Source organism: Marmota marmota, unplaced genomic scaffold (assembly GCF_001458135.2).
Source record: "Marmota marmota marmota unplaced genomic scaffold, marMar, whole genome shotgun sequence".
NCBI lineage: Eukaryota > Metazoa > Chordata > Mammalia > Rodentia > Sciuridae > Marmota > Marmota marmota.
Genome location: NW_026000221.1, coordinates 30502975 through 30527479, shown reverse-complemented (window position 1 = coordinate 30527479; position 24505 = coordinate 30502975). Strand labels below are relative to the sequence as shown.

General features: G+C 37.8%; 1 protein-coding gene across 3 annotated transcripts in view; it reads right to left on the bottom strand.

Moving 5' to 3' along the window:
- The window catches only part of Shcbp1 (SHC binding and spindle associated 1), a 26814-nt gene extending 9257 nt beyond the window's left edge, over window positions 1-17557 (bottom strand). The window contains exons 1-8 of one of the 3 annotated variants that reach the window (XM_015488781.2): window positions 17408-17557; window positions 14678-14845; window positions 14393-14508; window positions 12769-12977; window positions 6664-6756; window positions 3017-3250; window positions 2767-2935; window positions 2342-2462 (exon numbers count right to left, since the gene is read on the bottom strand). In XM_015488781.2, coding sequence (XP_015344267.1) covers window positions 2342-2462; window positions 2767-2935; window positions 3017-3250; window positions 6664-6756; window positions 12769-12977; window positions 14393-14508; window positions 14678-14845; window positions 17408-17510 — 1213 coding nt within the window. In that variant the 5' untranslated portion in view covers window positions 17511-17557. Of the gene's footprint in view, window positions 1-2341; window positions 2463-2766; window positions 2936-3016; window positions 3251-6663; window positions 6757-12768; window positions 12978-13131; window positions 13157-14392; window positions 14509-14677; window positions 14846-15229; window positions 15427-17407 lie in introns of those variants that run through there. The other 2 variants (XM_015488782.2, XM_048792261.1) reach the window with 2 other exon arrangements.
- Between the last annotated feature and the right edge of the window lie 6948 nt (window positions 17558-24505).

The following is a 24505-nucleotide window of genomic DNA, read 5'->3' as shown; positions in this document are numbered from 1 at the left end:
TTTTTTTTTTTTTTTTTTTTTTTTTTTTTTTTTTTTTTTTTTGAGATAGGGTGTTACTAATGCTGCCTAAGCTAGCCTCAAACTCCTGGGCTCAAGCAATCCTCCTGCCTGCACCTGCCCAGTAGCTGGGAATACAGGTGCACATCATTGTACCCAACAAAGTCTTAATCCAACTAATAATGCAGGCCAAGCCTCTGGATGCTCTTACAGAAAACTAGAGAATTTCCTTTCATCATAAAACAGAAGCACACAAACAAAGCTGTAAGAAAAAACTCTCTCTAAAGAGATAGTTAAGTATCTGGATGTCTGGTAATTGTTTTTTCTAGGCTTTTCATAAAGAAGAGTCTTTGCTTGAGTAGATGAAAGTGGTAACAGCATTGAACAGGCAAAGCTACTTGAAGAGTTTAGACAAGCCTTGAGGGGCACTAAGACTCCAAACACAAGAATGCTACCAGGGTGGACATTGGATAATTGGATTGAGTTGTTTCTGATTCTTTGTATGTGTCTGTCTGTACTTTGCATATTTCCTATAACAATCATTGTTTATCTTCAGAAAAATAAAAAAATGTAATGTATGGCCTAAGAGCAAGCAACAGATAAGAAAATATTAAACATAGACATAGACATAGATATATGATTATATTTTGCTGGGAATATTTTTCCATTCCAAAAATTAGACTTCTTTTCCACAAACTACATATAATCTAGAAAGTACACTTCTTCCTAATGGTCTTAAATTAGGAAAAAACCTGAGATTATTATACAAATTTTGTATTCTTAGCAGTTAAAAACAAAACCATCACCTAATTGAATAGATTTTTTAAACAAAAAAGCCCTACTCTAAGAGCTATTCACCCTGCACATATTTATGAAACCTGCCCACAGTAGGTACTCAATACACTTGTAACACTTGTTACAAGTGTTAGCGATGAATCACTAGTACTCCACACATTCACACTGCAGATCCCATCTGATTCTCCAATTCTTAGAAATGCCCTCGGTTAGTAAATTTATAGTCATTTTTATACTCACCCATCAGAATTCTATGGTTATTTATAACACCCTGGCAATTACATTATTATTTCTTCACCAATCTAGAAAGAACTTTATCCACCAAACAATATAATATCAATGTTATTTTCACTATGCCAAAAAATAAAGTGTTTTTATTGCAGTGATTTACCCTGCAGATGTGTTTTTATATACATACATCTATGATAAATCAAATATTGGAGAGGATAAAAAACAAAAATTATATACATAAAACAAAAAAGGGGGCGATGATATAGTAGTGAACAGCAGGAAATTAAACTCCCAGTCTTGCTTCCATTAAGAAGTTTTGACAAGATAAAGAACATAGCTTTAGCCATTTGTGAACAGCTGCTTAAGTCACAAAATGATATATGCTTTTTTTTTTTTTTTTTTTTGCATTACAAGCTTTATTACTAACTTGAAGCTGTTCTGGTAAATAGTTGAACAGGTGCATCTAAATTTGACTTTATAGAAATATGCAGAACCAAAATGAATAATTGTAAACTAAACTAAATTTAGAAATCATTCTGAATGAACTTTAAGATTATTACTATTAAAAAGTTGCTTTTAAGGGGTTGGGTTGTGGCTCAGTGGTAGCACGCTTGCCTAGCATACATGAGGCACTGGGTTCAATTCTTAGCACCATATACAAATAAATAAAGATCTATCAACTAAAAAAAAAAAAAGTTGCTTTTAATACAACCTTCCAATATTGATGTTCTAAAAAGTATACTTTAGCCAGGATACAAAATGTAGTATTTATGACATTCAGTAAGCTTTTAAAGAATTAAGATAATTTTTGTACCAATTCAAGTTAAATGCACTTTTCAAAAATATCTTTTATAAAAATAAGCTAACTTTAAAACAAAACAAACAAAAAAATCAGGTACCAAGGTAGCCACAAAATGTATGGCCTAAGAGCAAGCAACAGATAAGAAAATATTAAACATAGACATACACATAGATATATGATTATATTTTGCTGGGAATATTTTTCCATCCCAAAAATTAGACTTCTTTTCCACAAACTACATATAATCTAGAAAGTACACTTCTTCCTAATGGTCTTAAAAAAAATATGCCTGTAAACATCTTCCCAACATACATACTGTCTCGAGGACCTATGATTCAAGTTGCTCAAACACTGGGTCAACCCTGAAAGCTTTAAATACCCTTAATGTTTCAAGGCATCTCACTTGAAACCAAATGGGTTGAAATTACATTCTTGGAACTTCAACACAATCATTGATTTACTGCTTATTTATATGTATGCATATAAATATTTATATGTATTATCATCCATACTCACCTTCCAATTCAATGGAATCAGCAATGGAGAATGTGCCATGTACCATGTAATGACCAGGACAAACAATAACAGTGTCACCTTCAAAGCAAGCATTTATAGCAGACAATGGATCTCTGTGGAACTAGAAAACAACAATATATTGCAATACGGTTGAACATTGCAACTTGAGTATTATTGCAAGTGTCTTCATGTCTGACCTTTAAAATGGAGCACAAACTGCATTAAGTGTCTCCTGTGATAGTGCATTGAGCCCCAAGCATGCTTTTATTAAAGTCACTATTGTTAACAAAAGACAGTGCTCTTAATATTTCTCATTTCACAGAAAATCAACCCTAGAAAGCTTCTATAAACACTTTGTAGAATGCATAAAAATCTGGTATGAATCAAAAGGCGAAGTCACCTGGAGCAAACAACCCCCCTTTTACCTGAACTTCTATTTCCCCCTCACAATGCTCTTCACAAAGCTTGTCCCTGAGCAGAGCCTGAAGTAGACCAGTCATCATGGTGGATGAGACCACATGGGTGACCTTCTGGCCATTTGGACGGATGCCCTTTGCTTGAATATTAGAGTTCTTCTGATAACCAAACACATATCTTAAAGAAACCAAATACATCCATTAATTCTCAGTAAGATAGCTAATAAGGACTAGTTAAGAAAAACAAAGACACACATACCTCAACAAAGGATTCTCAATGAGTTTTAGCTTTTGTTTCAACTGTTCAATCTCCGAATACAATTTTAATCCTTCCACCATGGAGATATTTTCCTGCTCAGAATCAGAATTACAATTTGACAAACTGCTTCTCAGATTTAGAAATTTCCTGTAACTCTCCTCACATTGAGACAACAGATTATGGTAGTCAACAACAAGTCCTGAAGGAACTCGGTCTTCAAGAATATCATAATACCTGAAAGTAAATTGAAATCCATTGCCTTCCAAGTAAATTTTCTTATCATTAAGACAGCTCATTTAGTTCTCAAAGATCCAGCAAGTTATAGTATATACTCAGGTATACGTTAAGTTGCTCTGAATAGCACTCCATTATAAGTGAAAGCAATTGGAAGTATGAAGAACAGCTTCATTAGGGTCACTAACTTTTCTTCTTTTGAGGAGTTTTTTTTTTTTTTTTCCTTAAATCCAAGCATTGTATTTTTAAAACAGTGTCAGTTCATGCTGCATAATGTGTAATCATTATCCAATAAGAAAGTATTTTCTCCTCATATATTAAGATTCAAGCTGGGCATGGTGGTAAATACCTGTAATCCCAGCAACTAAAAGGCTGAGGCAGGAGGACTGCAAATTCCAGAAGAGCCTCAGCAACTTAACAAGACGCTGTCTCAAAATAAAAAAATAAAAAGGGTTGGGGGTGTAGTTCAGTGGTAGAGTACCCCAGGGTTAAACCCCTAGTAACACACATACACACAAAAAGAATCCTAACAATAAGATTTCAAGTTTTATTTGAGACTCAATTTGAGTCTTATTTAAGGAATTTGAGAGTGGGGATAGGAAGGGAAGTATCTAAAATTGTTTTACAATTTTTAAGATTACCAGATTTATAGGATTAAAAATGAGAAATTATTTAAATTATCTAGCTCTGCCTGCATTTAATGCACAAAAATTATCTCAGGAAGTTATTAGAGATAGCCTTTGAAATTCTGTAAAGACATATCAAGAAGTATTTCTGGGTGCAATAAAATAATTTGGGAATGTATAAGTTAATGGATATAAAATTAATGAAACAGAAAAAAGGAAATCAATAGTTTTGAAAATAAAATAAGATTACTGCCATTACATACAGTTTTTAAATAACTGCTTTATTTCTTAGTTAAAAACACACTGACTAGCAATGACTTAGGCCAGCGCTTCTCAACCCTAGCTTCAACTCACCTGGGGAGCTTTCAAAAATACAGATGCCTAGACCCCCATCCAGACCAATTAAATGGGTCTCTAAAAGTTGTTTTGGTTTTGGTTTTGGTGTTGTTTCAATGAACCAACATTTGTATCTCAGACCCATAATTCTTTTTTTGGAGTGCAAGTTCTAATTTTATTCTCATTGAAGCACTGCCTATTAAATTACAATTCATGAATACAAGAAAATAACTGGTCTTAGACTGCCATCTAGTGGAATGATAAATGAATACCACATTTAAGAAGGTCAGTGTAAAACAACAGTTTAGGATACAGAGTTAATTTTAAGTTAACTTAAAAAACTGAGCCACATCCCCAACCCTTTTTATCTTTTTATTTTGAGACAGGGTCTTGCTAAGTTGCTTAGGGCCTTGCTAATTGCTGAGGCTGGCTTTGAATTTACAATCCTCCTGCCTCAGCATCCACTAGGATTACAAGTGTGTGCCACAGCACCAGCTAGAAGTAATTTTTAAAGTTCCCTAGATGTTAATATAGCTAAGGTTGAGAACTATTGCTTTAGGTGATGATTTCATTTGTTTTGTTTTTGTTTTACTTAGTTATGCTCTGAATAAGATCAAGGAACAGAACCATAATCCTAAATAAATTTACACCAAATTATGGTGAACACTCAAATAGTATTAAAAACAAATAAAAAGTAATTCTTTCCCCATTTTTCAAGTAAATAAATTAGGCCAATCTTGAAAAAAAAAAAAAAAGCAAGGATTTCCTCTGCTTTGGTTAATCCATAATTATTTAAAGATTTAAATTCACTTTGCAAAAAAGAAATCAGGGAGCAAACAACTGACTGATCAGGTCTATTAAACTGTGAAGATTAAGGCTCAAATTTTAAAATGAGTCTCAGTATTTCTAACACCCATGGTAATCAGTTTATTTCTCCTCGTCATATTGATACTTCATGGTCTGGATGCAATGAACCAACATTTGTATCTCAGACTCCTAAATTCTGGAATGCTGTTTTGAATTAGAAAGGAAAAATATTTACCACACAGTATAAAATCAAGACAGTATGATTTGATTCCTTTTAAATCTTGTCTATTGACGCTCTATTCCTATCTTAGCTAAAGAACCATTTCAGATCTGCCTACATTTAATAAAATTCCAGTTTCTCCACCAAGCACTGTAGTTTCTTCTTCATAACCCAAACCATTTCTGCCTTATGCTTTTCCATCTGCTGGTGATATACAGAGTATGTATGTAAATCACTTCTTGTTAGCACATGCAAAGCTGTCAAATCAGAATACAATTTTTCTCCAAGATCGAATTTGCCAGATATGCATGATAGTCACCTACCATTACATTTCACTTCAATCAAAACCGATCATTACTGTTTAAGAGCAAATATCACAAACCAAGAAAATATTCAAGTTTATCGAAAATCTGTCATTAGAGTACATTGTGGGAAAACAGAATAGACACAATGAAAAAACTGGAAGGACTGAATAGAAAACATAGTCAATTTTTGAAGAGCTGAAATCAGACATACATAATTCTAAACAAGTAAGAATCGTTAGCCAGAGTTTCACATATTTTTTATTTTATTATTATTTACTATTGAAACCAAGAGAAACTTACTAAATCAAGTTGGATTCCACAAAAATGTGAAGGCTTACTGCCTTATCTTATACAGTCAAATCATCCTTCATACAAGAAAAAAATCGTCTCCCATAATTCTTTTTTTGGAGTGCAAGTTCTAATTTTATTCTCATTGCAGCACTGCCTATTAAATTACAATTTATGAATACAAGAAAATAACTGGTCTTAGACTACCATCTAGTGGAATGATAAATGAATACCACATTTAAGGTCAGTATAGAACAACAGTTTAGGATACAGAGTTAATTTTTATATTTTTGTATGGAAAGGTTTTTCCCCACCAAAATATGATGAATTACAAAAATGTACTTTGGTATTTTGGAAATTTTCATTCTACCAATATTAATGATTTAATATTTTTAACTATTTGTCAAATAAAGCAAGAGCTTGCTTGACAAAACATTAGAATAAAACCATATACTTTAAAAGTAGTCTTTAAAAATTTAAAGCAAAGGAGTCTTCGGTAATTCAAATAATTTCACTATTTTTCTAACAATTGTCTTTAACAAAAGGCTTTTAACACACTAGCTCAATTGAATTTTATTCATATTCATAAATAGTGAGTTATAATTTAAATGTTCTTGAATTCTCTGCTTTTAAACTTAGTTCATAAATTTAAATGCTGGTGTCTAAACTTCACACAAGCTTCATCTAATAACTTGTACTATTTGTACATTGATCTGTTTTTGTCTATGACATCTGGGGCATGTGATATGTGTATCACACGGGTAGAATTTTAAAAAAAGGTTAAAAAAAATCCATTTTGCAACACATATGAGGTCAGTAATAAGTACTCACAATCTCAATCGAGGTTCAACACATCTGACAAAATAATCATACTCATCCTCCTCTTCTTCATCCCAACTCCTCCAAATGTTTTGGTAGAAAAATCTGAAAAAGAGCTTAGTATCATTTAAATTCAATCACTGGCTCAGTATATTGGAGTTTTGGAGTGATGAGAACTAAAGAGAAAATCAAAACAATCCTACCATTTACAGCTACTTACAACTATTTTCACAACATTCTCTAATATATGTGAACACTGTGTTATTTGCTATAATTGACAGTCATGAGTCATATAAAATACAGATCTTCAGATCAGCTGGAAAAGTTTTTCCACAACATTGTTTCTGTTAGAAATTTCTTTTTATCGGGACTATTTATTGATTATCAATAATAAATAATATTATAATGCCATTGTTGAGATGGAAAAGAAGGGGGAGAAAAACAGGTTTGGGGTTAAAAATAAAGAGTTCTGTTTTTAAAGTGTTCCAGTTAAGATGCCTATTGATCTGCAAATGGATGATGTCCAGTATGCAGATGAATACAGAACCCCAGAGCTCTAGGGAAAGGTCAAGTGTAGATATAAATCTGGTAGGGGCAACATATTGATGGTATTAAAGCAATAGATGAGATCATCTAGGGACATAATATAAAGCAATAGTTCTCAACCCTGGCTACACATTAGAGTCCCCAGGGATGTTTTAAAAATGTATTCCCTGTTCTAGACTAATAAATCATAACCTCTCAGTATGGTGAGAAAAATCAGCATTTATATTTATATTTTTTTAAAGCTGCCAAAATGATTTTAACTTTTTTTAAAAAAGTTCAAACACATACAACAGAGAACACAGTGTCATGAATACCGTGTATTCATCACCCTGCTTCAACAATTATCAACTCATTATCATCTCTACCTCACCCACTTATCTCTGCTCCTCCCCCATCACTCTAACACTGAATATTTTGAAGCAAATCTCACCAATATCATTCATAAATTTTTAGTATTGTCTATAAAATAAATCTTTATACCAAAAAGAAAGTTTTCATTCCTTATATTATTAATTATACAGTTAGTGTTCAAATTTTCCCAATTGTCTCTTGCTCTTGTTTTACAGGGTTTTATCAGGATCAGACAAGGGTCAGCTGTTGCATTTAATCAATATAGCTCTTAAATTATTTTATAGATTACTCCTTCCTCTTTTTCACCATGGAATTTACTTAATAGTTTCCCACACTCTGAATTTTGTTAATTACATCCCAATAGGGTCACTTAACACAGTCTTTTGTTTCCTTTATTTCTAGTAAAATGATAGTAACATCTAGTAGCTTGATCAGCTTTAGGTAAGATTTCTGGCAAGAATACCCTAAGGGAGGTATAATATATCTCTATCAGGAAGCACATAATGCCTGGCCATTCTTTTCCATGAGGTTAAAACTGATAGATGAATTCAGGCATTGTCAGCCTGATTTCACTCACTACAAAGTTCCTTATCAGTTTTTCACCTAGCAGCCATTGATGATCACTCCCTATAAGCTTTATGTTATTAGTGGTTATAAAATACTGATATTCTATCATTCCTTCTTCATATATTACTTGGAATATTTCTATAAAGAAAATAACCCAGATGATTCTAATGTGCCTCCAAAGTTAATCAAGGATAAAAGAGTAAATGGCTATTATGCTTTGAATATCCCTCTCCAAAACTCATGTTGAAATTGAAATGCCAATGTAACAGTATTAAGAAGTCATGAGAGGGCTGGGGACATAGCTCAGTTGGTAGAGTGCTTGCCTTGCATGCACAAGGCCCTGGGTTCAATCCCCAGCACCACACACACACACACAAAAAAAATGATTAATTGGCTAACAAATCCCTATACCTTTGACCCATGCCAGCCTCTCCAGCCTGGTTTCCTGGTTCTCTCCCAGCACTGTGTTCTGACCTTACTGACCTTTCAGTTCCCTAAACTTACTCAGTTCCTGCACCTGTTTCCTGCACCTGCGCCTCCTTCAGCTAGCCCTTCAGACCCAACCTCAAATGTCATTTCCTCAGGAAATAACAATAGAACCTAACCTAGTCTTTGGAAACTCTGTAATTCTTCATAGCACTCAATGCCATTTCCAATCATAGATATATTTTAGGGTGGTTATGTCATCAAGGCTCATAGCACATGTTTAACTAACAACTTCCTGATGATGGTGCTTGGGTCAGCTTTGTGTACCAGTCACACTNAAAAAAAAAAAAAAAAAAAAAAAAAAAAGAAGTCATGAGAGCTTTATCATGCTCTTTACTAATCTCCAGAACCATGTGCCAAAAGAAACCATTGTTTATAGATTTACCCAGTCAGTGATATTAGTATAACAGAAACAGACTAAGACAATGACATAGGACTGATCCCTGGGAAACTCCAATATTCTACAGTTTGAGCACAAGAGGAAAGCTGGCCAGGATGACTGAGAAGCAAGTCTGAGATAGCATCTGAACAGCAGTGTCCCAGAAGCTGAAGGAGAGTGTGTTAAGAAAATGGGAATGACCAGATGCCCAGAATGCAGCCAACCAAGATGAGATCAGAGAAGTATCAACTGGATATGAAAACACAGAAGTCTTTAGCAACCTTGAGCAAAATTTCAGTGATGAAGTGGGAGTATTACTAGAATGCCAGGAAGAACATGTGACTATATATAACTTTTCAAGTTCTGCTGTGAAAAGGAAGGAATGCAGAAAATGAAGCCAGGTCTTAATTCTTGTAGATTAGGTGGTGGGTCTCTTCACCATCTGAAGAATGGTTTTTTTGTTTGGTTGGTTTGGTTTTTTTTTTTTGTTTGTTTGTTTGTTTGTTTTAACTTAACTTCAAGATGCCTCATTTAAAAAAAAAAAAAAAAAATCTCTGCTTTTTGCCCTCAGAATGAAGTCCTAAGCTTGGTGATATTACAAGAATTAATATTCTAACTCTAAAGCACATCTCCTGCCTCAGAGGCCTTGCATGTAAACTCCTAACTTCACAAATTCTTTCAAACTTCCATGTAAGATGCTGGTCAGAAGCCTTCCAACTTCTCCACCTGGTAAACTTAGATTTACATTTCATAACTCAGCTCAAATATCCTCCTTACCAGCATGCTACCAGGCACTTACTTATCATTCACATCAGCACCTCTTCCAGTGTTTATTCTTTCAATCCAGAAACTTGGGAGTTAGTCTTGACTGTTTCCATATCCAGTCTTACCTTTCTCAATCCTCACATCTTCCCCACCATGTCCCAACCACTCCACTTTTTCATCAGGCTCTATCTGTCCTCTCAGTATTCCCACTTTCTTTGTCTTGCTTCTTAATTGACCTCCCTATTCAATCTCCCTCCATTCATTTTCCACACAGAAGCTAGAATGAACTTTTTTTTGAGTAGGGGGGAGGCCAGGGATTGAACTCAGAAGCACTCAACCACTGAGCCACATCCCCAGCCCTTTTTTTGTATTTTATTTAGAGACAGGGTCTCACTGAGTTGCTTAGAGCCTCACTATTGTTGAGTCTGACTTTGAACTCGAAATCCTCCTGCCTCAGTCTCCCGAGCCGCTGGGATTAGAGGCATGCATCACCATGCCCAGCTGTATAAACCTTTCAAAGCATAAAACTGATCATATTCTCTCAAGAATGAAAACTCTTCAATGGCTTCCCACTCCTCTTAAAGACAAAAAAAATGATTAATTGGCTAACAAATCCCTATACCTTTGACCCATGCCAGCCTCTCCAGCCTGGTTTCCTGGTTCTCTCCCAGCACTGTGTTCTGACCTTACTGACCTTTCAGTTCCCTAAACTTACTCAGTTCCTGCACCTGTTTCCTGCACCTGCGCCTCCTTCAGCTAGCCCTTCAGACCCAACCTCAAATGTCATTTCCTCAGGAAATAACAATAGAACCTAACCTAGTCTTTGGAAACTCTGTAATTCTTCATAGCACTCAATGCCATTTCCAATCATAGATATATTTTAGGGTGGTTATGTCATCAAGGCTCATAGCACATGTTTAACTAACAACTTCCTGATGATGGTGCTTGGGTCAGCTTTGTGTACCAGTCACACTGAGGACCCACCACTCAAATATTTATTGAATCATTAACAAGTGAAAATCCTCTTAATTCGACCTTCTCTGATCAGAATCTGAGCTCTCCAAATGAAGAGTAAATTGAGCCAGGCTCCTCTTCAAACAATATAACCAATCTAGGTACTTTTCTTTCTACTAACTTCTAACATCATAAAAGAGATTAGTTCCTAGACTCCTAATTTCCTAAATCCATCAGTTATAGCTTACCTTCAATTGCATCAACTGACAGGTTTTCTTTTTAACAAAAGAAAAACACAAAGAAGTTATTTTGGCTTTGGACAGAAACCAGTTCTTCGGATTTATATTGCTTGGCCTAATACTGAACATCTAGAGCTAAATGTTCTTCCACACAATTAGAAATTTTCCACGAGATGTCAGAAGCAAAGTCTGAGACATTCTGCTTCTTTGTATTCAACTTAAGTTAATCAGGTTAACTCACTAATGGTATAGAAACTGGAAAGTGTTGGGTCTCTAAACATTAGTAACTCCATTTTGGTTCTGGGACTCTACCTTGACCCGAAATTGAAACTGCCAAGAAAAAGAAACTTAAGATACCCTGTTCCCGTAACACCACCCCTGTCAAGGGGTGTCCCCTAAACACAAAAAACTGTTGTTACCAAACCACCTGCACCCAAGTTCAGTTCTAGCTTGCTCTTTTTCCTTGTCCAAAAGATATTTAAGTTTCCATTCAAGTAATACTGGCTGCTGCGCCATGCAGAAGGGCAGCCTGGCAGATATTTTCTATCAATAAACCTTTGCTTGAACTCAGAACTATGTCTCAAGTTGAAAACTCTACAAAGAAGCAGAATGTCTCAGACCTTGCTTCTGACATCTCATGGATATTTGTACCAGCTACCCTAATAGAAAGTACTTATTCAACTACAAAAACATCACACAACATTATTACTATTATGATCATTACATTATCTAGTCTTCCACTTCCTAGAGGAATATACATCCATTTTGAATTAAAAGTAAGCTTTCTTTATATAAGAAGATCGGAAAAAAAAAAAAAAAAGCAAGCTGTATTAAGATCTATTTGATAAAAGACTTATCTGAAGTATTTTAAAAGCATACCAGTCAATCCAGGTATCATGGGCTGGCTTTCTCACTTAAGGGACAAAGAAGAGAACACTTGTGCAAGTGGAAATAAACCATGCCAAAAAGGACACATGAACACATCCTCTAAAAAGATTCAGAAAGCAGCCTGAGAAAATACCTTCTGACCAGACACATCCTTTAAAAAAAAAGTGTATTGTCTTATCAACACATAGATCATACTATACCACTTTCTTTACTTCCTTTCCTTTCTTTCTATCCTCTTATATTCAAATACACCAGCCAAAAGCCTTAGCATCCACAACTTTCAAGGCAGTTTCTAAATCTATACAAACCAAATTGAGAATCTCCTATCTTATGTTAACATTTGGGGAAATTCAGTGAAGGCTAAACAGGTATTCCTTATACCAGTCTTTTCCAGTTTCTTATATAAGTTTGAAATGATAATAAAATGAACATTTAAAGCATTTTAAAAAAAATTTTTTTTTATTTAATAAAGATTCTCCTAGGGGCTAGAAGTGTGTCTCAGTGGTAGAGCACCTACCTATCAGGCACAAGGCCCTAGGTTTAACCTCCAGCATTGCAAAAAAATAAAAAATAAAAAAAAAATAAATCAAGATTCTCCTAATCTTTGAATATTTTAAAATATTACAGTGACAGCCAGGCATGGCCGTGCACACATGTAATTCCAGCAACTTAGAAGGTTGAGGCAGGAGAATCACAAGTTCAAGGCAAGCCTCAGCAACTTTGTGATACCCTGTCTCAAAATAAAAAATAAAAAGGCCTGAGATGTAGCTTAGTGGTAACGCATCCTTGGATTCAATCCCCAGGACCAAAAAATACACACACACATTGCGGTGACAAAGTTTACATTTTGAGTTTTTAAATCTTGTCTCTAACAGAGACAAGAACATCACTTCATCCAAAGTTTTGGGCCACAAGGTTATTTTTACCAACTTCTCTTCCTACCTGACATGCTCAATTGCAAGGGCTGTCTGGTCAAATACTCCAGAACCATCAAACACCACCCACAACTCCTGCAGGGGCAACCGACATTCCTTCAGCTCCAGGAGCTCTTTCACACAATCCAAGGTAAAAGTGTTCACTTCAGAGTCACAGACATAGGGTTCAGCAAGCTTCACGACTGCCTTCAAGGCTGCAAAGTCCACATCTGTAACCTAAAATTTAAAATGTCACTTAACACATGTAAATCAAAATTAAGATACACATACAAAACACTACTGATAGCCTAATTTTTTTAAAAGCTGGAAATGGGGACGGGGAGTCTTCTTTTGTAATATAAAGGGAAAACAAGAGGGGTCTGGCTTTTACCTTCATGGTGTTTATATTGTAATCAGGAAGAAAAATAAACAAGATGGTGATAAGTATGTGACAGAGAATAATAAGCAGGTATGATGACCAGGTTTTGCTGGGATGACCAGGCTAAGTCACCTCTAAGCTGAGAAGAATAAAAAGGAAGCAGCAATCTAACAGCAGGGAAAGTGCAAAAGTCCTGGGGTAGAGACAAGCTTCACATCTGGAGGAGAAGAAAGGCAGTGCTTCTTGCTGGAACCAAAGGGAGTAGACTGGGAGTGAGCAGAGGCAGCAAGAGATGAGAAAGGCAAAGTGACCAGGACACAAAGGACATCAGAAGGAACTTGGATTATACCTGTTCTCCAGCACAGTGAGAAGACATTAAGTAAACACTAAGCCCTTGGTAAGTGCAATGCATTAGCGGTTTTAAATAGAGAAATGGCACACTAGTCTTTTAAGACAATGCCTTTGACTGCTTTTAGAAAATTGATTGGAGGGGAAGAGGAGCATTACCATAACTAAATTAACAGATCTGAACTTCAAGTAAGGACATCAGCATAATCCAAAATTTAAAAATTCGCACAGAACAGCTATAACCCACTTCTTCATACATAATCACAGCAGTATGGGATGTCATTTTCTAAAGGAGCCACAGCCACACTGAATTCATACTCCCTGGTTTAACAGGGCTTTTTGTGGTTCAGTTAACAAACACTGAGAAAAACTCACAGCTAATATTAGAATGCAAGTTTAATGTGAAGGGCCCAGTCAGTTGAAAAATAAGATTGTTTTATTTTTTGCAGTGGGACACACTAGCAAGAGATTAACCATTAACCACATTCCTACAAATTTGTTAGACAAAAAAAAATGGATGAGTTTTAAAATGCCTATTTGGTTTAAGCTACTTAATGGGCTAAACTAAGAAGGTAAAAAAAATTAATTAAAACTCTGTTGACTTCATAATTAGGCCTCCTTATTTTTCAAATGATCTCAAATACCTCCTCCACTTCCTAGGTTTATAATCCATTTCCCCTTGTCAAAGGACACTGAAATTTAAACCACCTTAATTTCCTGGTAGCTCCTCCTCAGTAGCTTTTAAAATTTGTGGAACACTTCATACACTGGAACCGCTTAGAACACCGTGGCAATTAGATGAGAAAAACATGCCATTTTCAATCAGCTCATAAACTTTAATTAAAAATAAGCACTTTGGCTATAACAGTCTGAAGTAACTGCTTAGAGCTAAAGACAAATATCTTAACAATAGAATTAAATTTACCTCAACCAACACCTCAAACACATTAGTGTGCCAGACTGCCCGCCATCCAGATGGTTCAAGGACCTTCTCCAAGAACTCAGCTGTGAATTCCCTTACTTCAGAGGCCTTGCAGTCAGCTACAAACAAATTAAACACAGTAAGAACTGAGTATGCATAAATCAGAGAGAAGTCAATAAATTCATTTACATCTACTTTCTCAAAACCAACAATTGGCAATCTCAGAAATTGAGACAGACATTCTACTTGTAACTAAAAAGATAAAAAAGAAAAAAACAACCTACTCACCTAAAATGTAATCTTGATAGGCTCTGAATCGTTCATAGAACAAAAGTTGACTTGTTTGGAAAATTTCTGGGAAAAGAGTTTTTCCTTCTGGCACAAAACTTTGTAAACTAGTGACTGGCTTATCGTGGTAGCTACAATCACTGCATGACTCTTCATCTTGGAACAAACCTAAAGAACAACAAAAACAAGTAGGCTCAACTATCCCAGGTACTTCTGTACTTACAGAGTGCTTCTATTTTCACATCCTTATTTAGTAATTCCAAACAAAATACACAAAAGGATTTGAGTATGAATGTTCTACTCACTTCTACCACTGTCAGAAGAAAATAGCTTATAAAACAAAAGTATCTCAAAATCCAAATTCTATTTCAAAACAATAAAAAGCTTAAGATTTTTTCAAAGGTTAGGATTTTGTTGTTCTGTGAGGTTTGGGGGGAAAACAAAGGAAGACTGTTTTCTAATTCAGTGGAAATCATCCAAGTTCTCCTTTAAAGGACACAGTGGATTTTTATTTTTACTGCTATAATTAGCAAGTTATAATAAATATCTTACAGTTGTTTTTTTCCCCAAAAAATAATTCCATTAAGCTATATTAAAAGAGGGAACTGATAGTCCCTCTCAAATGAGTTGAAGCCTCCCTTATTTTCCACAGTGAGGTCTGTCAATGGCCCCTCAATAAAGAGGGATGAAAGAGTCTTAATAAAGCATAAGATTTACTTCACTAAGGCTACTAGGTTCCTCCTCACCAATTTTAATGACTGTCTAAGGAAAAGAGCAGAAAATGCAAATCACTTTAGGTTTGGCCTGTATATAATTATGTTTCACAAGGTGTGATATAGCCAGTGGCATATCTAATTCTGTGTAGAAAGATGTTTTTAACAGACAAAACTGTTGCTAAATAAAAAATGCCAAGGTGGCATTTAGACTGGCAGAGTAGTTTCCAGAGGCAATTTTAGGAAGTTAAGTCTGTCATGAGCAGCAGTCTATCTTTCCACACCTTCCTTTATTTTCAGCTTCCTTTTCTCCTTCCTTACATTTATTTTTTGCCCCTGTTCAGGCTATCAGAATTACTCAACCCCACAGATGACCAAAGTGTATTCAAAGTTCTGCTGTTTACAAACACTGATGCACATAAGCCAGAGAGGGCTTACTATCTGGGCGACAATTTCTCTATTCCTCAATTTCCTTGCCTATAAAGGGAAGGTAAAAATAGTATGCCCACTTCAATTAGGAGTAAAAAAACATCATTTCTTCATCTTTTACAGTACACATGCATGTTTTTGTTTATAAACAACACCATCCTTTATGGCTATTTTGTTTTTTATCTCTTTTTCTACCTTTACAGAAGTAGAAAAGACAAATAAAAATTGTATATATTTAAAGTGACATTGTGATGTTTTGATAAGTATATATTATGAATTACCACAATAAAGCTAACATTTCCATCACCTCAGTTTCCTTTCCTTCCTTCGTTTCTCCCCTGCCCCTTTGGATTTGTTGTTGTTGTTTTGTAAGAACACTTATGATCTACTCTTATAAATTTCAGATATACAGGGGCTGGGGCTCAGTGGTAGAGCACTCGCCTAGCATGTATGAGACACTGGGTTTGATCCTCAGCACCACATAAAAATAAAAAATAAAGATACTGTGTCCACCTAAAACTAAAAAATAAATATAAATTTTTTTCAAATATACAATATTATTAACTATAGTCATCATTAGTTCATTAAGTTTCCAGAACTTATTCATCTTATAAGTACAACTCTCTGTCCTTTGACAGCTCTTTATTTTCTCCACCTGATGGTAACCACCATCTATGCTGTTTCTCAAAGTTCAGCTTTTTTAAGATCCCATGTGATGTCATGTAGCATATGTCTTTCTTTACAACCACTTCAAAAACATGACTCTTTACAGTTATCTTACTTCATCTTTACTGTAGACAGAACTTTTGGCTCTGTTTTCCAAGGGGGGAAAAAGAAGCTAATCAACTTTTGCCAGTTCAAAAGATACATTAATAATTAAGTCACACTTATGTTTTCTCACTTGACCAGAATTCTTTCCATTTCACAACACAATTCAAAGTATTAAAGAATGTAAACCAGATTAAAATGTCAGAAAAACAAAAAAAAGTAAATGGTGGTCTGGGGATGTAGCTCAGTAGAAGAATGTTTGCAAGACCCTGTTTTCAATTCCCAGCACTTCTACCGGCAACTGCCCCCCATTAATGGAATTTCCAAGAAGAGACAGAATTATGGAACGTGCATTCTATTTCTGAACTCTGTCCCAAATTGGCTCCCCTACCTTTAGACAGGTCATTTGCCTTCAGTGTTCAGAAAAGATAACTAGGCCAAGTATTATTCAAGGTTACCTTTTTCAAAAAAAGGGGAAGTGTGATTTATGATCTCCTTTGAGATGCAGATGAAAAAAAAAAAAAAATCTTTGCTCAACTGATAAGCTCAAAGCTTCCGGTAACCCTTCCAGGCTGAGAATTCCTGGCCTAAGTCCAACTTCCTCCAGTCTCAGGAAAGCTGAGACCAAAGAGGGTGGAGATGGGTAACTGTCCCCGTGTACCTCACAACTTTGACATCCTGAGAGTGGGTCCAGGCCTGGCACAGCCTTCTCCGCCACGGTGGCCAGCAGAGTCCGCCAGGTCTGCGACCCAGGCGCCTGCCAGTGTCCCGACGCCCCAGGCCGCCACGGAGACTGTCCGCCCGGCTTGGGGGTGCTCACCTTTCTCCAGGGGCTCCGGCTCCTCCTCGGCTGCCCAGTTAGTGCGCTCTAGTGCCATCGCCCCAAGCCCCAGACCTCCACCCGACGGCAACCCGTCAGCCATTTCAAATTTCCGCGGGCGACCGCCCCGACTGGAACGCGATGACAAAGACGCTTCTGATTGGATAAATCGGCCGAGGCTTTTCCCCGGAGCCCCGCCCCCTGCGGCGTTCGCCAACCCGTCTGCAAAGCCTAGGCGCCCTCTACCGGCCAGGGGGACCGCTGTTCTCTTCCAAATTCCCAGTCTTTGGCTTACTGGGACACACTTACTGGGCCCTCACTCTCCAGGTCTTCTTCTTGTTCTCTGACTACTCCTTCCTCCCCTCAGATGCCCTAAGCCTGGGTGTGACTTATGTCTTTGGCTTACTGGGACACACTTGGACACAGTTGAATTGGGACATAGTTTGGCATGATTTCTGAAAAGCTATCAAGGCATACCTGGAAAGGGGTAGGGGCCAGTGGAAAATAGTATATATCTAGAATCAAAAACATAATATTTAGACTTGTTTGACTCATTACTAGTGGTATTACCTTGGTCAAATCACTTCACCTCTCAGAAAATGATTGTAGGATGAACTGTTAATAGGATGTTGACCTAGGTGGCCCCCAAATTTTCACTACCAAAAATCAGCATCACACACACACACACACACACACACACACAGGGTATTTTCAAAGAATATTAAATCACATTTAGTAAGTAAATTTAACTTTTACTAATTAAGGAAAACTGTAACTTCCAATAATAATAACTAACATTTCCTGAGGACTGTATGCAAGACACACTGCTGCATGCTTTATGGGCATTTTTATTTCATCTTCAAAAACCATCCTATGAGACAGGAAATATTATTATACCCATTTTACAAATAAGGAAATGGATTCGCCAAAAGTTAAGTAACTTCTCCCATCTAACTCAGCAGAACCAAAATTTGAAAACAGCCAGACTGCAGAAACCACCCTTTAAGGCCTCTGCCAGGCCATCATTGCCAGGCTGAGGTCAGCCTGAGACAGCACAGGTTCCCAGACACGGGGTAAGATGAATCCAAAGAGCAACCTTGCACAGGGAAACATTTCTACTTACTCCTTTGAAGGAAACCCTTACAGCTGAAACAAAACAGAACCAGGGGAGGCAACTATGGAAACCTGCACTAGCTAGGAAACTAGCTGTTCCAGGTAAACAAGATTTCTTTGACTCCTCTGTGTGCAGTCTAACCTTATGTTTATTCATTCACTGAAAAAAAAAATATTTACTGAGCACCACAAGGTAAAAACACAGAAAATAATAAAGTCAAGACTAGCAACAGGACTTGAAGATGAAGCCAGCTTTCTCATAATTCTCCTCTTTAGTAACAGCATTTCTCCTCACCCACTTCTATCAGCACTGGAGACAAGGTAGTTCTTATCATTTAATTACAAATATTTCATCAACCATGAAGTCAGTACCCAAAACATGCTTCTGAAAAACTCTTGGAAGAAATAAGAAGCCACAGGACTGGAGGAAAATACCTAAAGCTGTTGCAAACTCAATAGCAACAGCATTAGGTCTTCATTGTTTATTAAGTTAGATACACTTGCTATACATAGCCCTTCTCATTTCCAAGCTTATGTCAATATTTATTCATTACTTGCTCAGATTGTATCAAAGGTTTCTAGAGTATTCCCCTCATTTGAGACCTTCTAGGAGGAATATTTTTTTTTTCTACAGGGGATTGAATCTAGGGGCTCTTAACCACTGAGCCATATCCCCAATACTTTTTTATTATTTTATGTACAGACAAGTTCTCACTGAGTTGCTAAATATCTTGCTAAGTTGCTGGAGTTGGCTTTGAATTCGCCATCCTCCAGCCTCGGCCTCCACTGGGACAGCAGGAGTACACATTTCTTGAGAGTTTGGGATCCTTGTTCTTCCCTTATCCTAAGAAATGGGTTTTCCCCTTTCACCTTCCCAACCCCTCTACATCTTCTACCCTCTACCCCATGTCTTTTGCATGTCTTCACTCTTTCTCACCACTGGATCCTTAGCCTATGTCCACACACTGTGCTCAAAAAAAAAAAAAAAAAAAAAAGACAGACTTCCAAAAGCCAAACTGCAACTTTCATTCATTCTTTGTAGCCCCAAATAGCTCAGTAGTTCACTCCTTTTACTGCTTTCTAGAAAGCCAGTGGTTCCCTCTGAGGACTCCCCTCCCCACTATACATCACTCTCCCCTCACCCCCACAGCAGCGTGGACTACACTGATGATCACCCACCAGTGGGTTCTGTTCTCCCTTGGCCTCTGGGCCCTCACTCTCCAGGTCTTCTTCTTGTTCTCTGACTACTCCTTCCTCCCCTCAGATGCCCTAAGCCTGGGTAATTCCCAAGGGCATATCTTGAAGATATATACAGACTGGGTCAATGACTGTGACCATGCAGGAAAGCACATTTGGTTATTCATTGGACAAATAATTAATATGTGCTGTATAATCTATGAGCCAGACATTACTTTAGATTCAAGTAAGACAGATGAGGTCTTTGCCTAGTGGAGATACACAATAAAGCAAAAAAAAAAAAAATCAACTAACAAGCAAATTTCAATTATGAAAAATACTAAAAATTTAATAAAATTCAGCAATATTATGGAGAATGATGAATGCAGATTCATATTTTAATGTGAAAACACTGGATGTTAAACTGTTACCAACTAATTTTTTTTTTAATTTAAATATGTGAAGTCAGGAGGCCAGAAAAATCTTATTTCCCAGATCCCATTGGCAAAATGGCCCACCAGATTGCAACTATGTTATGAGCCCTCACTACTCAGTCTATTCCAGGGGCCAGAATTGTGTTAGAAATGTGACATGTCTCCCTCTGTCCCTAACCCCAGACCTACTGGATGAGAATCTGTGTTATGGCAAGATCCCCCCAAGTAACTTCATTCATATTTGACACAGAGGCCTTCAGAGCTGACTTCTCTCCTGATTCTGTTTCAGTTTGTACATTTCTGCTGAAAATCCGACCTGGGATTCTTGCCTGGGATTCCCATTCACTAGGGTGCAAAGCCAAACTTAAGTGCCGCGAATCCCCCAGTCCACAGGCCTCTCATTCCATCTCACCCTCCCTGCCACAGCATGTATGGGCCACCACTACCTTCCACTCTGCTACTGAGAAAACATTTGGGCCTCAGCCCTCCTGAGAAGTCTGCACAACCCTACCCCTATCAACAGAGTTATTTGTTCCCCTCTTGCTGCTCCTAGAGCCGAGGTCTGAAATTTCCATGCCCAGAGAAACCAGGCAGGCCACAGACAGGAGCAGGGCTGGAGACATTGGTGTTAGTTCATCAGGAAGTGGAAGGTGGACCCAATGTTGCCACACTTGCCTTTCAAGAGAGGCCAGGAATCCCAATTTTGATGAGAAATCCCCCATATTAAAACATTGATAACTAGATTTTAAAGAGGTAAATATCATGCCAGCCAAATAAAACCTATGGTGGTAGACCACCAGTTTACATCTTCTGAGACCTGTTCTACTTGTTACATTGTATCAGAAACTATGAGTTCTTTAAAGGCAAGGACCATGTTACCTTCCTCTTGTTATTGCTAGCACCACTACTAAAATCAACTTACTAAAGGTCAAACTAAATTAATACTGGACCATGTCAGCTGCTGCTGCCCAGTGGCCTCCCACAATCACAGATTAATCCTTGGCATCATTACCTGAATCAAAGCTAGTAAAGGTTACCTGTGTTTGAGGCTCTCTGTTCCCAAACCAGCCTACCAGCTTCCCCCCAAAACAGAATACCCTATAGGATAGTGAAGGAGTCCCACTAGCAGTTGTCACTGAATGTCCATGTGAATGAGTATCTGAGAACAGGTGGACCAGGACAGTGCCTATTCTAGACAGCAGAGAAGAGGAGGAAGCACCCCACATGTACTACCCTAGGAGGAGCCAACCCTGGGGAATCTTGTCTATTTACAGTTGTGCAGAGTTCCACATAGGGCCAGGACGGGCCCGAGCATCTTCCATAGAAAAGGAAGGTAGCCCACAAGCGTCCACAGGCTTCAAGGAGAGAAGGGAGAGAGACCTCTGTCACTCTGATCTGAGAGTCTGGGACTTGCCTTGACAAAAACAGAAATGAAGAATGAAAGCCAGGCCTGAATTCTGGCTTGTACCTTCCACTAGAGGGCAGTTTAAAATTACAAAAGGAAATAAATCTTTAGCACTTTACCAAGTACTGAAGAGATCTTGCAGCCAGTTTCCTCTTGAGCCTTTAGGTCCTTTGTGAGGCCCTGGGAATGAGAAGGGAACAAACTTAGCCCTTGCTTCTTGGAGCTCACACTCCCCATCAATGCAAAGGAAAATGATTAATTAATTAAAATAAAAAGAAACAACAGCTCAGAGTCTATCAGACCTATAAATATTAAAGTTCGGGGATTTTAGCTGGGCCCATTCCTCCTTTGTTTCTATTCTTTCACTGGGCAAATTTATCCAATCTTGTTACAACTCCACAATGTATGGACTCCTTTAATTTCCAGCAATAGCCTTACATATTCAATTGCCTACTACCTATTTCAAGATCAGAGGGTCTAAATCCAAACATTTTATCAGTCACCCCCATACTTAACCCTTATCCAGGATTCTCCACTTATTTAAGTGGTAGCACCATCTATCCAGTTTCTCAAGAGAGAAACAAAGGACTCACCTCTCTCCATGCAATTCATGTGCTAGTTATGTTAATTCACCCTCCAAATATATACAAAACTCTTATACTTCTTATATCTCCCCAACCATCACCCTATCACAAGCATCTCTTGTCTGAGCAACAGCTATTTCTTCCTGTCCTTCTATTTCTCCCTCTCCAACCTACTCCATTAATTCACAAGGCATTTAAAATGCAACCTTACAGGGCTGGGGGCGTGGCTCAAGTGGTAACGTGCTCGCCTGGCATGCTCAGGGTACTGGGTTCAATCCTCAGAACCACATAAAAATAAACATGTTGTGTCCGCCGAAAAACTGAAAAATAGATATTTTAAAAATTCTCCCTCTCTTTAAAAAAAATGCAATCTTACAAACCATCATTAGGCCCCAGCTGACTTCCATCATCCCAGACCCCTCCTTTTCTCCTGATTACTTTATTCAAGTCACACCAGCTTTTCTCTGTTCCTCTCAGTGCTGAGCTCCCATCTCCCAGGATCTTTACACACAGGCTGTTCCCCCTGCTTGGCATGCCCTTTCCATCAAGTCTTCTTGAGTAGTCTTTCTCTCTTCAGAACAGAGTAGCCATAGCTATCTCTGCCTCCCCAGCCTGAAACAGGGAGTTGCTATTCTTACTCCATAACCTCATGTATTTTTCCTTTGTAGAACTTAGCACCATTCAGACTTCTCCGGTATTCCTGCCTCCCCTTTTAACAGTGAGCTCCTGCGTTCTTACCACTATGTCCCAGTTCTTATCACTGTGTCCCAGCACTTCATACAGCAACTAGCACACAGAGCTCCATAAATGCTTGTATCATCAGTAAATAAATCGGAACATGGGGATTCATACTGTCAAAGACAAGTTCCTCACCAGGCACAGTAGTGCACACCTGTAATCCCAATGGCTCAGGAGGCTGGGGAAGAAGGATCCTAAGTTCAAAGCCAGCCTCAGCAATTTAGCAAAGCCCTGAGCAACTTACAAAGATCCTATCTCAAAAAAAAAAAAAAAAACAGTTTCTGAGCTATGCCTTCACAGCAGTTTCCTTTCAATCAACAGAAGGGCTCTCTCCCTTGAACTTTCCACATGCTCCAAGTTAGAAGTGTTTCATTTATCAGCAGCTTTTTCTCAAGATCAAATAAATACCTCCAGGTATAGCTGAATGCCACTTCCTCTCATATAGGCCTTTCTTGATCACCCAATGTAAAGTAGACCTCACCCCATCACCCTGTCGTTCTCTATCCTAATATTCAGTTAGTTTCCCTCAGAACATGTTCAGAATTTGTAATTATGAATTTCTTTGTTCTCTGTCCCCCCCAGGGGTGAGGACTACTTTGTTTGTTTGTTGTCTGTTTGGGTACTAGGAATTTAACACAAGGTCACTATATTACTGAGCCACATCCTCAGCTCTTTTTATTTTTTATTCTGATATAGGACCTTGCTAAGTTGCTGAGGCGGGCCTGGAACTTGCCATCCTCCCGTCTCAACCTCCTGAGTGCTAGGATTACAGGCATGTGCCACCATGCCACCATGCCTGGCTAGAACTAGGTGCTATTCACCAATATCTCTTCAGTGCGAGGTGCACCTGGTTAAAGCCTCATAAATATTTCTTGAGTGGATGAAAGGAACCACTGGTCAGTGACCTTGCCAAGGAAGATGTCAGCATCTTCACTCCCTTGCCCATCTGCTGCCCTTTGATCCCTATTTTCATTTGCTGTCACTCTGCCGAGAGCCTGGTGCTGAGTGTTGGTGACCACAGAAGGAACCAGACTTTCTCCAAGCTGGAAGTGGGATAAGCAGTTTCTTTTCATTAATTTCTTCAGTTAGAGACTCTGAGTTCATGGATACCATTAGCACAATCCGTCTCCCTGTAGTTCAGTCTCTTCTGTTAACCATTAGGTTATAAACCTTCACTGGATAGATAACATGCTCACATTTAATCCAAACAGGCTGTTACCAAGGCCGTCAGAATCCCCATCTCCTGGGAAGGATCTCCTGAGGTAGCAGTAGTACAGGAAAGAGGAGGGAAGTGCTGGACATTTCTGACTTCCCATGGGTTTTGTCTGATTAAAAGAAAATAATAGAGGCTGGGGCTCACTGGTAGAGCGCTTGCCAAGCACATGTGAAGCCCTGGGTTTGATCCTTAGCACCACATTAAAAAAAAAAAATTAATGGGGTAAGGTGTTGTGGGAAAAAAATATTTAAAAACAAAAAGAAAAGAAAGTAATAGGAACTAGGCATGGTGACGCGTCCCTGTAATCCCAGCCAATCAGGAGACTGAGACAGGAAGATCACAACAAGTTTGAGGCCAGCCTAGTCAACTTAGCAAGACCCTGTCCAGAAACAAAAAAAAAAAAAAGAAGAGAGAAAGTTCATTGAACCCTGC